This window comes from Mus pahari, chromosome 2, assembly GCF_900095145.1.
Source record: "Mus pahari chromosome 2, PAHARI_EIJ_v1.1, whole genome shotgun sequence".
Lineage (NCBI taxonomy): Eukaryota > Metazoa > Chordata > Mammalia > Rodentia > Muridae > Mus > Mus pahari.
The window spans coordinates 134,803,154-134,820,314 of NC_034591.1; the positions used below are offsets into that span (position 1 = coordinate 134,803,154).

Here is a 17,161-nt window from a genome sequence, read left to right on the forward strand (position 1 = left end):
TCTGGTGGGGTGCGCACAGCACAGCATGGGACGGAATGAACCTGTTGACCCCAGGAATACAGTGAAAAAGAGGCTCCGGTTCTGTAACCCTCTTTAAGGACATTAACCCTCTCACTGGGCTTTTGATCTCCTTTAAACATTCCAGCGTTTTCCAGCAGTGTCACGCTGGAGCCCAGCCGCCCATAAAGAGGCCTTCGAGAGTTGTGTAAGAGCCAAACCATGAGGGAGAGATGGTTCAGCAGCTAAGAGCACCTGACTTTAGTCCCCAGAACCCTCTTCAGCCAGTTCATAACACTCTTTAACTCCAGTCCTGGGGGATGGGATGCCTCTGGTCTCCATGGGCACCTGTGTCCACATGTACACACCCACAGATACACACATACACTTAATTTGAAATCAAATAAATCTCTTTTAAGCTTGATCACTGCAGACATTTATCACAAACCTTCACTGCCTCGGTGACTCCATCCCTCCTACCATCTGACAGATGGAGCAGCAGAGCCCCAGAGGCCCAAGAAGGGAATGTGAACAATGAGTTCACAACAGAAATAGCAAAGCCCTCTCACAAGGACAGTGAAGGCTCCCTGAGCGTGTCTTCGAGGTTGCCTAGGACCCCTGTCCCCTTCTGGCTCTGTCCAGGAGCTGTGGGTATTTACACATGAGTTCTACTGAGCGCCTGGTGTCTGAATATTCTACTTCCAGGGATTGGCCTCGTCCACAGGGGCAATGGTCATGTTGCTGGTGTGAGGCTGGAGGGATAAGGGGAGGGGGTGGATCTAAAGGCCTGGAGGCATCTTAAACCTACTTTCTTCTGAGGAACCCCAAGAAGCTTGGATAGCAGAATTGACAAAGGGACTTCTCTGCCTCGGGAGTCATTTGGGGAGACCAGTTGAACTAAGTCTCATGGCAGTTAGCTCAAGTGGATACAGAACTCCTAAGACATCTGACTGAACCACCCAAAGCGAATGGGAGGGCTCAGATGGGAGACACATTGGACTATCCCCACTCTCTTCCCAATTCAGACTCAACAGGGCATTTATCTGAACCCATAACAGACAGCCTTATACTAACAGGTTCTTGGACCAGTGCTATCAAGTGACTCACAGAGAGAGAACATGTAGGTTGATCCCAGAGTTGGATAGAATTAAGGGACATATAGAATTAAGGGAATACAGAATTAAGGGACATGGATCAGAAACCCACCTGCATGTATCCATCTAGGAAACGCACGTGAATAATGCTTTCACTAGCCAGTTCATATTGGGGACCTACTGTATGCCTGGCATTATCATGCTAGTAAGAGTGCTGTAAACACAAGAACATATCTAATCAAAATCTAATGTGTGAAGGCATGTAAACAACATGAACTGCTTACCAAAGGACGCAGTGGGGCTTACACTGGGTACTGCTTAAGGAAGGTAGTATCAGGAAAGCAGATGGTGAAATTACAGAAAGCAAAATAATAGAGAATTTTCCTAGCAATAGAATAAGAAAGGGGGCCTAAAAAAATCTTTCTATGTCAATGTCCCCAACCAAATGAAGTCATACGTTTATTCTGAGAGGCTAAGGATGGGCTACAATCTGTCAGGTGTAGCTGAGACTTAGGAAATGGCACTGGGCTGTTGCCAGAGAGACAGCTCAGGGAGAAGAAGACAGGGCAGCACTAAGGACCCTGGACCTCGGGAAGGCTGAGAACAGAACATTGTGTGGGCCAGGGGTAAGGAGGCGCTCAGAGCAGGGAAAGTGGAGCGACATCCATACTACAACCAGGAGAGAAGAGAACAAAACCCAAGTAAATGAAATAACCAGCAGAAATAAGATACGCAATGATGGTGACTTCAACTCCCAAACATCTAACGGGGACCCATTTACAGAAGTCGATGGTGCTATTTTTAAGATACTCTGGTGATAAACTCTCCTCTTTTATTGATGGCACTACTAAACTAAACCAGGGAAGTACCATGGGCGTAATTACAGATGACATGATGATATCTGTCAGGGAGAGAGAGTGAGAAAGAGCAAAAGAGTAAGAGAGGGAGAGAGGGAGGAAGAACAAGAGAATGATTCTGCTCCAAGAATTGGTTCAGGGATCTGTGTCAAATTTTTGGAGACAGGTGGTTATTAAGCACTGCAGATCTGTGCTGGGATCTGACCAATTTAAAAAAACAAAACAAAACACTATCAAGATGAGATGCTTCTGCAGATGCCTTAAAATCTGGAGGAGAAAGTGATTGCTCATGAAGCATTCTAAAATGATCATCTGAGATTAACAAGATGAAATACATGAGAAATAGGTGGGCGCTCTGCAAACTGAACACCCACGCGTGGGAGAGTACCATGTGAGAACTCCGAGGGGATTTGCCTGGCTTATGGCGCCATCTGGGCATCCAAACTGGCCTGGCTGTTCGAACAGCCAGCAGAAACCCAGGCAGAGGCCACGGTGCTTCGGTTCTAACCACACCTCTCTCTTCTCCTGGCTAGACTCCACGAGCAAGATTGATTTCTTCCCCGACAGCTCTGTTTTCAGGATGACATTGACAGAGCTGAGCATCTTCAGCGAGAGCTGAGGTGTCTTCAGACTGGGAATGTTTAGCTGGAGACAGTCAAGTCTTAGAAGTGACAAGATTGAGCATCGCAAGCCCTGTCAGGAGGAGCACGTTCTAGGTGGTTCCAGATGAAAGCTGGCAACGAGAAGTAAAAGTTGGGAGACAGATTTGAACTCCACAGGAGAGAGACCTTTCTAGTAATAAGACCTGTCCAAACTGCGACAAGTGGACTTTCAAAATAGGAAGGGAGATGCCTGACATGGGAAACGCATGTATACACACACACACACACACACACACACACACACACACACACACACACACACACCAGGAGGTTCAGAGGCCATCTGTGGCACACATGGGTCATGGAACCTTTGCACTGAGTGTCAGTTTGGTCTGGCTCATCCTGGATGATTATGGAATGCTTTGGATTTTATGAGGGTACTTGAAGGATTTTGAAGAAGAGGGAAGGGGAACAGGGTGCATGCTAACCCTACCTTTTCCATCCTGTCTGGCTCACTCCAGTACAGAGAAGGCAAGAAGCTGAGACCCAAACCCAACTACAACAGTGTGGACCTCTCAGAAGTAGAGTGGGAGGACCGAGCTGAAATCGTGAGTGGGACGCTTTCCCCCAGTTAGCCCTGTCACAGGCAAATGAGCACTGGATGCCCTGGGAGTGCCAAGGCCACCGGGCAAACGGTTGGGTTCTGTGCCTATGATCCTTTCAGCAGCTGTGGATATCGAGCCATGACCCTGGCGTCACAGGTTACTGAGACAGGCTGAGCTCGTGCCTATAAGCCCAGCATGGTTTCAGGGTTGTCATGTCTAACGTCTTAGTCTCCATATCGCATCCTAGAGGAGATTATGTCTCAGCAACACAACCCTATATTCCAGAGCATCCTTCCCTCAGAGTCCCGCCTCAGTGAGAGCCCACAACTGTAAGCCAGTGGCACCTAGACTCAGGTCCATCTTCCCTCCTGGAAGTCTGCTCGGAGGCAAAGGGGAGGCCAGTGTCCCAGGGATTCTAAGACATGGTCAGAGCCCGGATCCAGGTGAACAGGCACCAATCCCCTTTTCTTTCCTCTTAAAGCTGAGGACCGCCATGATCAATGGGGAAACGGGGTCTCACTCCATGGACGTGAAGGTGCCACTGGACAAAGGGGTAAGGAGCTAGTGACAGTGCCCGTGAGGTCCAATCAGGCAGCACTGAGCCTGGACCTGGACTTCACTGTGGCCGGGGGGGGGGGGTGGAAGAGAAAGGGAAAGCGGGGAGGGTAGAGAGGGCTCTGTTGATCTCATGGATGCTCCATCTTTGGAGACCGCTCGGTGTGGAGGTTGCCCAGATCACTGGCAGCTCTTCTTCCCTCTGCTGCCTGCTATTTGGCCCTTTGGTTGTTTATGACAGAAAGGGAGAAAGTGACAGTTAATTTTGCAAACTGCCAGAAGCTCTGCTAAAATGTGTCGCATGGGGAAAGGTTGGGAATGTTCACTCCTCCCTTAAGCTGATTTCCATCCAAACACTGAGAACGGAAACAAATGCCCTTACTACAGAGAAGCAAAACCGGAAAACCCCTGCTGTCTCTGCAGACCCGTGTGTCATTAGAAAAGACGGTTTCATCTTCTCCCTCAAATGATGCTGACGCATCCTCTGAATTCACACGGTCCCTTGACATATTAACAAATGTCACCTCCTCCTGTACAGCCACCCCCACCGCCTCCTTCCTTACCCACCTGCCTCCGCTCAAAGAACACAGCATCTGTCTGCAGCAATTAGACCTGAGTCCTTGCCTTGTACACAGATCTCTGCAGAGGACAAACTGAGAGGCCCTGACCTTGTACACAGGGTATTGGTCTCCACCAGGACTGCTGTGGGTCCTTCTGCCCCATCAGGCACACTGGGAATATCGGTAATGCCAGATCAACTAGATAACTGATACCAGGAGTCACAGTCCCTTCTCTGTGTCTTCAACTTGTCCTAAGACTCCTACTGAGTCCCAGCTGCCAGGATATAGAACCAAGAATGAGAAACTTCCTGTGCACGTGGCCACTTAGCAACAGAACAGCTGTGCTATGGACATCACACTGGCACACTGTGGGTGGAGTGTGCTCTCACCCTTGTCTCCCAGGACCAGGGTCCTCTCAAGGCATCTCCAATGCTCCTCAAAGTCTCCAGGCAGAGTCCTAACCAGAACAGCAGTCTGAACTTGTACAGGAACTTCTCCTGCCTGGGAAATTTGCTTGTTGCTGCTAATAAGCCATTGCAGTGTGTCAGGAATTCCTTAAACATGAGTGCATCAAAGAAGCAGGATGCTGGTGGCAATGGTGGCTTCATAGCACACGGTTGCTGCATCTCCCTACTGCTAATAGCACTGATAATGACAGTCTCAGAGGTGGGACTGTACACATGCCTGTTAATTCAGCCAACCTACAAGGCAGGTTCCTGACTGTACATCTTACAGATGGAGACATTCAAAGAAGCCAGAAATGAGTCTAGGGTCCCAGCAAATCACACATTCTAACCTTTGAGACCTGTATACCCACAGTGCCATTCTTCAAGACTCCAAATTGTCTGGAAAAATATTTCTTTTCTTTATAAGATTAAATTATGAAGTAGCAGGTTTCCTTATGGCACTTTCCTACATACTTTTAATTAGCCCTCCCCAGTCACCCTCCCCAACCTTCTCATGCCCCATCCTTGGTTCTCTTCCACATTTGTATTACATTTGTTCTATTACCCTCCCTACCTCTCTCCTTTAAGGTCACTTTTTCCCTTTCATGTGCTCCTTTCTGGTTTCCTAGCCTCTACACACACTTGGATATATATATATATATATATATATATATATATATATATATATATATGTGTGTGTGTGTGTGTGTGTGTTATTATATATAATTATGTTTTATATAATATATAATCATGTGTATTATATTGTATATGTATTTATATGTGTGTGTGTGTATTTATAATTAGAAGCTAGGACTCACATGTGATAGAAAAAACACAGCGTTTTTCTTTCTGGGCCTGTCTATCACACTCAGTGTACTTTCCAGTTCCATCCTGCTCCTTTTTGGCTAGTTCCCTTCCTCCCCCGAGACCTTGCCCCCATCTGCTTCTTGTCACATGTATTCCCTCCCTGATCTTTTTTTCTTCCCTCCTCTACCATGTTACCCGGCCCTTCAGGATTCCCTTTAAAGTTTCATAACCTTTGCACACGGATAGCTAAATACTCACGTTTATACAGATGCCCACTCATATGCCATTTTAAATCTAGATCTCACATATGGGTGAACACATGGAGTATTTGTCTTTATTAGTCTGGCTTATTTCATTTAACACAGTGATCTCAAATTCCATCCATTCTCCTGCAAAAGTTCTGATTTCACTTTTCTTTAGGGAGTTTTAAAACTCCCGTGTGTGTGTGTGTGTGTGTGTGTGTGTATGTGTGTGTGTGTGTGTGTTACTTCTGTTTTGAAATATATTGATGGACATCTGTAGTGACAAGTTTTGAGAATTCTGGGATTTGGGTTTCTTAAAAAAAAAAAAAAACTATAAAAATATGTTTTCGTTTTAATCCCAGGTGTGGGATGTGGAGCTGTGATTTGCCTCATGCTCTAACAGAGGCGTGGTTTTGCCAGCTGCAGATGGCTTCTGCAACTGTGTGATGTTTGGAATTCTGGGAATCTTTCACGGGGTATATAGATGCTAGAGCCCCAGTAGGTGGGGTTAGCGGTTGGTGTTCTTTCAGGAGCATTAGTTGTGGTTTGTTAGTAGTTGTGCTCAAAGAAGAAACGAGAAGAAAGAAATCGTATTCAAGGGTCTATCTATCTATCTATCTATGTCTCTATCTCTCCCTCTATCCTGTTTCTCTACTATGTAGTGTTAGGGTGTGAAGTGGGGGGGAAAGGGTAGGAAAAAGAACCCACGAAGTAGCAAAGACCAGCGGCAGACATCTAGGCTGGTTCCTTTCTTAGCTATTGTGAACAGAACAGCGATACACAAGGAAGGACGAGAGGCCCATGGGGTATGTTGACTTAGATTCCTTCAGGCACACACCCAAGGGTGATATGACTGGGTCACATAGCAGTCTGTGCTTTGAGAAACTGCCATACTGATCTCCACACTGACTAGACAAGGTTATGTCTCCACTGACGCTGTGTAGCCGTTTCAGTGTTTGGTTCTGTGGTTTTTTACATGGTCTAGAAATTAATTTGTTCCCACTCCGTAGGCTGTCTCTTCCTGCTAGAAATAGCTTCCTTTGCTTCCATATGGCTTTTTACCCATGTGATCCTGTTGTCAGTTTGTAGGATGCTGTGCCACTGCGGTCCTTTTCAGAAAGTCCTTCCTATGCCTGTATCCCGAAGTTTTCCCCTATGTTTCTTCCAGCAGCTTCTAAGTTTTGGATGCTATATAAAAGGCCTTAATTTGATTTTAATTGACTATTGAGCCAGGTCATCTACATGAACCTAATTCTATTAACTCACATATAGAAACCCAGTTTTCCCTGACACCTGTGTTGAAGTCTTCCTTCTCCCCAAAGTATATTTTTATGTCTTTGTCAGACATTAGGTGGCTCTATGGATTGGTCTTTAGATTCTCTATACTGTTCCACTGACATGGCAGAAGTTCCCTCCATTTATGAGCAGCATTGGTCTTAGCTCTTCTTTGAGGGTTAGTTAAGACTTGGGTGGTGAATCCGTCTGTCTTGGGCTTTTCTTTGTGGGGAGACTTTCTGTACAACTTCACTCTCATTGATTGCTGCAAATATATTTATGTTGTTTGTATCCTGCTGACTTAAATTTAATTGATCATGTGTGTACAAAATGTATCCCTTTCTTCAAATTTTCTAGTTTACTTTTTTTTAGAATATGAGTTTTCAAAATATTCCTTAATGGTCCTCTGGATTTCATTGAACTCTGTAGTAACTTCTGCTCTTTATCTAATTTTATTAATCTGGGTCTTTCTTTTATTTGTTTTGGCTAAAGGCTTATTTATTTTTTCAAAATACCAAGTTTATTAAGTCTATACATCATTTTTTAAATTTCATTAATTTTTGCCCTATTATTTCTTGCCATCTACTGCGTTTGGTCTAGATTCATTTTGTTGTTCTAAGACTTGAGGTACATCATTAGGTTATTTATTTTTGAATCTTTCTGGCTTTTAAAATGCATCTACTTATTTGTTTATTATGTGTATATTTGTTTATTTAGTATGTGCATGTATGTGGTACATACATACATACACACACACACACACACACACACACACATGGTTTGCCTGTAGGGATTAGAGAACAGGTTGTGGGTACTGGAGTTCTCACCTTTCATCACGTGATTCAAGGGATGAAACTTAGGTCATCAGCCTTAGCAGTGAGCAGCTCTACTCCTTGAGTGTCTCAATAGCACTTTCCTTATTTTTTAGTGTAAGCACACATAGTTGTAAATTTTCCACTTACAACTGCTTTATCTGTATCCCAGAAGTTCTGGTAAGATATGCTTGTATTCATTTGATTCTAGAATTTTTTTTTTATTTCCTCCTTGCTTTCTTTAATGACTCTGTAATCACACAAGAATATGTTGTTCAAGACTTGGGCATTTATTGATTGATTGATTGATTGTGTATGTTTTCTCATGGGTGCACACATGCCATGGCATGTGCACAGAAGTCAGAGAACAGTTTGTAGGGGTCAGTTCTCTTCCTATCATGTGGCTCCTTGCGACTGAATTCAGGCCGTCTGTCTCAGTGACAAGCTCCCTTTCTCTCTGAGCCATCTCACTAGCCCTGAACAATATGGTTTATGAAAGAGCAGTAGTACTTGGGGGTGGGGGAATCAGGTAGTCAACTTCAAACGTCCTAAACTCAAGCAATAGCACAACCTACTGGAATCCCCAGGACGAAGCCAGAGTAGCCGTGAAAGGAAAGGTTACAGCACGAAGTGCTCTCATTGAAAAATCAGAAAGATAACAAGTAGATTGACTAAAGATGCATCTTATGGCTACAAAAACATCAGAAGAGTCTAGCCAAACCCAGTAGAGGGCAAGAAACAATAAAGATTGTGACAGAAATGAATAAAATAAAGACTGTAAGAACAATACTTTGAATCTGTAAAATGAAGAGTTGCTTCCTTGAGAAAGTTGATAAAACCCCTAGCTAAGCTTTTAAAAAAAAAGGAGACAGACAGACAGAGTGACAGAGAGAGCAGGGAGGGAGAAATGAATAAAAGTAGACGTGAAAGGGGAGTTGTCACTGTGGAGTCCACCAAAATCTAGAAGATCGTTAGCGTATACTTAGCAGACTTGCCTTACAAAAAGCTGGAAAACTTAAAAAAAAATAGATGAATTTCTACTAAATTACAGCTGATCTACTTAAATCCAGAAGTTAGAAACACTTCAAATCAATCCATAACAAGCAAGGAGATTGAAGTGGTAATGAAAAGTCTCCCCAAACAGTTTGCTAAGTGGACATGGGGTGGCTGTCGAACTGTCTAAATATTTATGATTCTCCCTGTAGATGAGTGCTGCTCTCTTCTTTTTCGTAAGCAATCCCATGTTTGCAATGAGCAACCATTACAGCAGAGACTCATAACTAACCCAAGTGCTGAGAACAAGTGGCTGTTGAGTGGCCCTAAATGGGACATCGGACGTTCAAGCTTCAAAAAGTATCCTAGAAAAGGGGGTGGAAAGGATGCACATGCCAGAGGAAAGGAGGGAAGGGGTGTTGTGAAGTGCTGTCTCCCAGACATGACACAACTGCTGTACCAGGAATGCCTAATAGCTCCAAACATTACAGTCAACATTACATGAGAAATACAGGAGGGGTTTATGAAGCCCCACCTCTCACCAAGGAGTTAAGGGCATAGTTGCTGAAGGAGGCAGACAATTCTGCACATGTGTTGCCGAATTCCTAGAACTTTCAAGGAAGCTCTCACATAGATACTCCTTAAACTGTTCTACAAAATTGAAATGGAAGGAACACTACTAAACACATTCCATGAAATCAGATACCGAAAATGAAATTCAAACACAGAGCAACACATATGCAAAAACTCTCAACAAAATACCAACAAACCAAATTCAGGAACACATTAAGGTCACAGACTGCAACAAAGTTGCTTTCATCCTAGGAATGTAAAGCTGGTTCAACATACATAAATCAATAAGTGTGATAATAATCAGCAATATATGCCAATAGCGCCATACAAATGAGCTTAAGGATAGAAATTATATAACCACCTAGATGGATGCAGAAAACACATTTGACAGAGTTCAATGTAGCTTCATAATAAAGGAGCCTGTGATGGTTTGAATGAGCATGGCCCCACGGATTCTTGAATGCTTGGTCCCCAGTTAGTGGAACTGTTTGGAAAGGATTGGGAGATGTGTCCTTGTTGGAGTAGGTATGTCTTTCAGGTTTCAAAACCCCACACCAGGCCCAGTCTCTCTCTCTCTCTCTCTCTCTCTCTCTCTCTCTCTCTCTCTCTCTCTCTCTCTGTGTGTGTGTGTGTGTGTGTGAGCTCCTAGCTACTGCTCCAGCACCATCCCTGTCTCTCTGCGTGCTTCCACACTCCCGTGATGGCAATGGACCAACCCTCTCAAGCTGCAAGCAAGCCTCCAATACTTTCTTTTATATGAGTTTCCTTGGTCATGGTGTCTCTTCACAGCAATAGAACAGTGAAGAAGACGACACTGAAGACCCAGTGATAGATGGAGTACTTCCAAACAATAGAGGTCAAATATTACAAACCTTTAACCAACAGTATACTAAATGGGTGGAAACTGAGGGTCTTCCCTCTGAATTCTGAAATGAAACAAGGTTATCAAGCTCCTGGCCCTTATTCAATACAATTCTCACCATTTCAGAACAATAAGACATGAGAAAGATAAAAGGGATAAAAATAAGAAAGAATTCAAATTATCTCTGTATGCAGACAACATAATTGCATACTTAAAAGACACTATAGATGCCACCAGAAGATTCCTCGATCTAATAAACACTTTCATTAAAGTTCCAGGGTGCAAATTCAACATACAAATATCAGTAGCTTTCTTAAATTCCAGCAACAAACTTGGTGAGAAATAAGTTAAGAAAAAAACATCCCTGAGAGTGGGGAGGTCTGGTGGGATGGGGTTATGCATGGGGACATCTTCTTGGAGACTGGGGTAAGAGGTGTGGGATGTGGAACAGTTAGTTGGAGGGTGGACTGGGAGAGATTAAAAAGTCTGGATTGTTTAAAAAAATTAAACAGAGAACAAATTTAAAAAGGAAAAAGAAAATTATATATAAATAAAGGATAGACAAACAGAAAAAAAAAAGAAAAGAAAAAAGAAGAAAACATCCCCTTCACAGTGTTTTCTGAAATTTAATTAGATACCTAGGAATAAACCTAGCCCAAGAAGTGAAGGGCCTATGCAGTATAAGCTTTAAGGCACTGAAAAGAGAAATTGAAGACAATGGTAGGTGGTGGAAAGACCTCCCACACTCATGGGCCAACAGAATTGATATTATGAACATGTCTGTGCCACCAAAAGCAGTATACAGTCCCATCACAATAGCAATTTGTATGGAAACAAACACACACAAGCAAAAAGCCATGTGTAGCTGAAGCAATTCTCGGTGGAAAGGCTGCTTATGAATATCACAGTCTCTTACTTCAAATGACACCATAGCCATAGTGACAAGACAGCATGGTAATGCCACCAAAACAGACATATTTACCAAGCAGAGAGAGGACCCATGAGTAAGTTCACACAGAAATATTTCACAAAGGTGTCAGAAGCATCCACTGGGGTGGGTGGGGGAAAGACAGCCTATACAACAAGTAATTTGGCAAAACTGGATGCCCACTTGAAAAGGAATAAAATGTGTTCATATCTTTTATATTGCACAAAAGTCAACTCAAAAATAGGTAAATTATATTAATTTCTATCTTAAGCACTAAAATTGCATGGCATCAGGAAAATGTCCATGCTCCTGTAAACAAACCCTAATGAAACCAATTCTGTCACCCCCACCAAAGAAGACAGAAAAGTAGCCAGGAGATAATTGGGAGAAGTGGGGGGATGAAGAGGCATGGGGGGGGGGGCAGGCAGCAGTGGGTGTCCTGGTTACTCTATTCCTGGAACCAAGGCAGCTTGTGAAAAGGAAGAATTTAACCGGCTGACAGTTCTGCAGTTGGACCCATGATGGCAGAGCAAAGGCATGATCAAAGGTGGCTGGAGTCGGAGTTCACCTTCAATCCACAAGGAGAAGGGAGAGAGGGAAGGCTGGGAATGGCCTGAGTCTTTCAAAAACTTCAAGCCAACCTCCCAGAGAGACATATCCAACAAGGCCACACCCCCAGATCCTTCCCAAACAATAGGCACCTATGGGGACCATTCTCACTCAGACTGCCATGGTGGGTGATGGGTGAACATGACTGAAGTGCATTATGAAAATGTCATAAGGAAACACACTGTAGTATAAATCAACATGTGCCAATAAAATAGTGTAAAAGAAATTTGAGCAACTAATAGGAGTCCCCATATACCACCAACCCCCAAAAGACACTGGTGTGGCAAGAACTTTCTTTTTGTCGTTCTGTTTTGTTTTGTTTTGTTTTGTTTTGTTTTGTTTTGTTTTGTTTTGTTGAGATAGACTCTCTCCATGTAGTTATGGCTGTCCTGGAACTTGCTATGTAGACCAGGCCAACCTTGAACTCAGAGATCCACCTGATTCTGCCTGCCCAGTGCTGAGATTTTAAAGTGTGTACCACCATGCCATGCTGGCAAGAACTTTCTAAACAGGAGCCAATAGCACAGGAATAGCCCCAAGAATTGACTACTGGGGTTATAAGAAAGCTTCTGCAAAATGAAGGAAACTTGAACAGAGTAAACAGATGTCTAGAGAATGGAGAATTTTTGAACTGTGCCTCAGATAGGTGGTTAATAACTAGAATAAATTAAAAACTGAAAAAGTTAAACACCAACAGAAGAAAACTACCAATCAACAAGTTGTCTGTGAAATGAGCAGATGAGTCTCAATAAAACACAATACAAAGTTCACTGTTGCGCGGCAGAGTAAAGTTTCGATGTCCATGTGTACTGTGTTTTTACTAGCCAGAAGGGCTAGGAGAAATGTGTACAGGGGTGAAAGGAAATGTGTAATAGAACGCGTGTAAGAGGGTACCAGGAGTGGGAAGGCACAAGAGGAAAAGGAGGGATAACAGAAGTTTACATCCAGGAATGGTGGTGTCTTTAGTCCCAGCACTGGGGAGGCAGAGCTAAGTGGATCTGTATGAGTTGAGTTAATCTACATCATTAGTTCCAATCAGCCAGGGCATACTTTGCATGCTAATTAAAATTTAAAAATTTAAAATTGGAAACGTGATTTATTGCTTTATTTATATAATATATAAAATTACATAATATATAAAATTGCTTTAGGTTTTTTCTATTGAACTCTAGCTTTATTGTGCTATGATGTGGGAAAATATAAATGATTGTTTAGATTCCTTTATATTTGGTAAGATCTGATTTTTACCTTGAATGTGATATATTTTAAAGAAGGTTCCATGGGCTTTTGAAAGGGATATATATTCTATATCTATTGGAGAGAATATTCTGTATATATCTATTAAGTACATTTGTAGTGTAATTTAATTCTTGAGTTTTCTTTGTTGATTTTGAGTTTTGGGTGACCTAGCTAGAAATTAAAGCAGGGTATTAAAATCACCAATTGTGATTTTATCAATCATTATCTGACCTTTTAGGTCCAGTAGTGACCATTTTGTGAAATTAAAAGTCTCTGTTTGGGTTGTGTGTGTGTGTGTGTGTGTGTGTGTGTGTGTGTAATTAGTGAGGAAATGGAACCAGTCTATGTGTCTACCAAGAGATGAATGGATAATGAAAATATGGTAATATACAAAATGGAATTTCATTCATCTTTGTGAAGAATTGTTCCTTGCTAATATGTAGTAGACTTCTTTATCTCTTTAGACTAAGTTTGATTTGAAGTCTATATCAGATATCAGAACTGTGACAGTTTGGTGTGGGTTTCCATTCACTTGGCAGATTTTTTTTCCCATCCTTTAACTTTGAGTCTGGTGTCTTTGCCAGTCTCTTGGAGACAACAGAAAGACAGATTTAGATCTTTAGTCCACTCAGCAGTCTGGGTTTTAGCTGGTTAGTTGGTTGGTTGGTTGGTTGGTTGGTTGGTTGATTTTCAAGACACAGTTTCTCCAAGTAACAACCCTGGCTATCATGGAACTTACTCTGTAGACCAGGCTGACCTCGAATTCACAAAGATCTGCCTGCCTCTGTCTCCTAAGCACTGAGATTAAAGGTGCACGATCATACCTAGCCAAGCCATCTTGGTTTGGTTTTGGTTTGTTTTGTTTTTATATTCTGTTTGTTTTATTGTTAGTTGAGGACAGTCACATTTAAGGTTATTCTGAGAGATGTTTACTGATTCCTGTAATCTTTGCAGATTGTTTTTCTTCTTGACTTGTCTCTGTTTTCATCCCTATTGGTGTATTAGGGGTTTGCTGGTTCGCTGTGTTGGACGTGTGGATTTCTTCCTGATTCTTCTTTGTTTATCTATTTCTTTCATAAAACATTCTTTAATATGGTCTCAAAACTGAAACAGTCTCTCCACTTCCTCTATCTATAATATTCTTTTAAGTGTCTCCTGCATTGTTGGCTTGCTGGCATGAACTGCTCAAGTTTGTGTTTGTGATGTCCTTACTTCTCCATCAATTTTTCAAGATATCTATGCTAGACACAGCTGTCTTAGCAGGCAGTTACTTACCTTCAGGACTTGAAGTACATTATTCCATCTTTTCCTGGCTTTGAGTTCTGCTAACAAGATATCTAATGTTATTCCGATGTTTCTCTCTTTGTTGAAGTGTTGGATTGTTTTCTCTCATTGCTTTTTTAAATTTTATTTTTAATTATGTGTATGTGTACAGGTAGGTACACAGAAGTGCATGTGTCCTAGAAAAACCCAAAAGAGAGTTTGGGATCCCTTGGAACTGGAGTTACAGATTGTGAGCCACCATGTGGGTAATGGGAATCAAATCCAAGCCCTCTGCAAGAGCAGGAAGTGCTCTCGAGCACTGAGCCACCTCTCTGCCCGCCTCTCAGGCTCTAACACTGTTTCTCTTGCTTTTCACTTTTGACTTCCTGTCTGTCATATGTCATGGTGAGGAGCTTCTCCGGCTATGCCTATTTGGGGCTCTAAATGCCTACTGTATTTGTGTGTCTGTGTCTGTCTCTAAGTCTGGTGGTGGTGGGGGTCTGCTATAATTCATTGTATATATTTTCTCTGCCTTTAGTGTGTACTCTCAGCTCTTTATTCTCAAAGAGATTCTTTGGTTTGGTCTCCTGATTTATATATCCCAGAGTTCTTAGAAGTTGTGACCGTATTCATTTCTGTTCTTACTGATGTTTGCATGTGGTATTCTATGTGATCTATTGGTGATGTTTTCCACTGTGTTTTTTATTTGATTCATTCCATTTTTAGTTTCTAAAACTCCATATCTCCATTCTCTCTTTATCTTTCCCCTACCCTCACCAACATCCTTCCCCCACCGTATCCCCCTGCCCTCCCCGACCAGGTCTCCCATCTCCTGACCCCACAGAGCTCCCCCCCATTCCACTTTCGTGACTTTTGCTCTACTTTTGTTTTTGCTTTGTGACCCACTGCATTTATCCAGGGTCACTCATGTGGGCATAGATGTGAACCTATCCACTGAGCATGAGTGACTTTCTAGTGGCTACATCACTGAAGAATTGTCTGTTCCCAGGAGCCGCAGGGCTGCTGTTCTCCTGGGTGGGATGAGAATACATGAGCCCTTTCTCCTCCTCCTCTGTGAATGCTTGAGTTTCTGCTTGAGTTTCGTCTTGTGCCTGCTCCACGTAGGAGACTGCAGCTTCTATGAGCACCAGATCATGTCATGTTCTATGGTTTTTAACCTTTAGCCAAGTGTGGAAGAGCTGAGTGTTTCGCTGCCATCCAGGTTGTGGGACCATCTGGGAATACAAGCGTCGAGGCCATGTTGAAATGGTCTGTGAGGCTGGCCCTGAGCACCTGTGGGTAATTGTTTGGGATTTTTTTCTGGATGCAGGTTCTAAGGGAACACCCGGGTGTCAGGGGCAGAAGATATAAGGAGTTTGGTGGTTATTGTTGTTGAGACAGGGTTTCGCTGTGTAGCCCTGACCTATAGCTCACTCTGTAGACCAGGCTGGCCTCAAACTGAGAGATCCACCTGCCTCTGCCTCTTGAGTGCTGGGATTAAAGATGTGTGACATCACTGCCCAGCTTACAACATTGTTTTTATTGTTGCTTTAGTCTTATTGCTGGTTATGGATCTGCTGAAATTATTTATTTCATCTTGGTTTAATTTTGGTTGGTCATGTGCATCTAGAAACTAGTCCACTTATTTTAGATTTTCCAATTGGCTAGAACATATGGGTTTTTTAAAGATTTATTTATTTATTTTATGTATATGAGTACACTGTCACTATCTTCAGATGGCACATTAGAAGAAGGCATCAGATCCCATTACAGATTGCTGTAAGCCACCACGTGGTTGCCGGGAATTGAACTCAGGACCTCTGGAAGAGCAGCCAGTGCTCCTAACCGCTAAGCCATCTCTCCAGCCCTAGAATATATGGGTTGTTTTTTTTTTAAGGTGTATTCTTAGGATTTTCTGAATTCCGTTGGTATCTGTTGTGTCTCCCCTTTGATCTCTAATGTTACTAATGTGGGATGTTCTCTTTCACTCTTTCTTTTGGGTAATTTGGCTGAGGGCTTGTCAGTCTCGTACCTCTTTTCAGTGAACCAACTCTTGATTTCACCCACACCTTGGTTTGCTTTTGTTCTTTCTGAAACACAGTTTCATGACTTCCCACCCTGATCTTATTTCCCTCCATCTACGGCCTTGGAGTTTGGTTTGTTCTTGGTTTTCCGAGTCCTTCAAGTACATCATTAAGTTATTTGAGTTCTCTATTTTTTATGCAGTCACTCAGTATAAACTGTGCCTTTAAGACGCCCTTCCTTGTGTCCCATAGCGTTTGGGGCATGTGCTTTCCTTTTTACCCCATCCCAGATTTTTTTACTTCTTACTTGATTTCTTCAGTAATCTCTTCATCATTCAATAGTGTTTTGTTTCATACCCATGAGTTTCTGTACTTTCTAATGTTATTGATATTTATTTTATTGTGGTCACATGCCCTATAAGATGTTACTTCAGTTTTCCTGTATTTGTTGAGATTTCCTTTGCTCTAATATGTAATCTGTCCTTGAGACTGCTCCGTGGACTGGCTGGCGAGAATGTCTTCTTTAGTGGTGACTTGTCCAAGTCCATATGGCTTATGATGTGAGCCACTCCAGCGGTCTCTGATGAGTTTCTTTCCCTAGATGACCTATCTATTGGTGAGAACAGGACTTTGAAACCACCCACCATCACTGTGTTGTGGCTAACCTGTCCTGTGGTTGGTCCCTGATCTGAGACCACCAGGGCAGCTCACTGGGGAGCTATGGGCTTGCTGTGGGGGCTGTGGGCTCACTGGGGGGCTGTGGGTTCGCTGTGGGGGCTGTGGGCTCACTGGGGGGCTATGGGCTTGCTGTGGGGGCT

At 42.9% G+C, this 17,161-nt stretch overlaps 1 protein-coding gene across 2 annotated transcripts in view; it reads left to right on the forward strand.

Moving 5' to 3' along the window:
• Positions 1-17,161, forward strand: part of Cacna2d4 (calcium voltage-gated channel auxiliary subunit alpha2delta 4) — a 115,038-nt gene that overhangs the window by 42,755 nt on the left and 55,122 nt on the right. For both annotated transcript variants that reach the window (XM_021190563.1, XM_021190565.2), the window contains 2 exons: positions 3,072-3,158; positions 3,637-3,708. In XM_021190563.1, the coding sequence (XP_021046222.1) occupies positions 3,072-3,158; positions 3,637-3,708 (159 nt within the window). The remainder of the gene's footprint in view (positions 1-3,071; positions 3,159-3,636; positions 3,709-17,161) is intronic.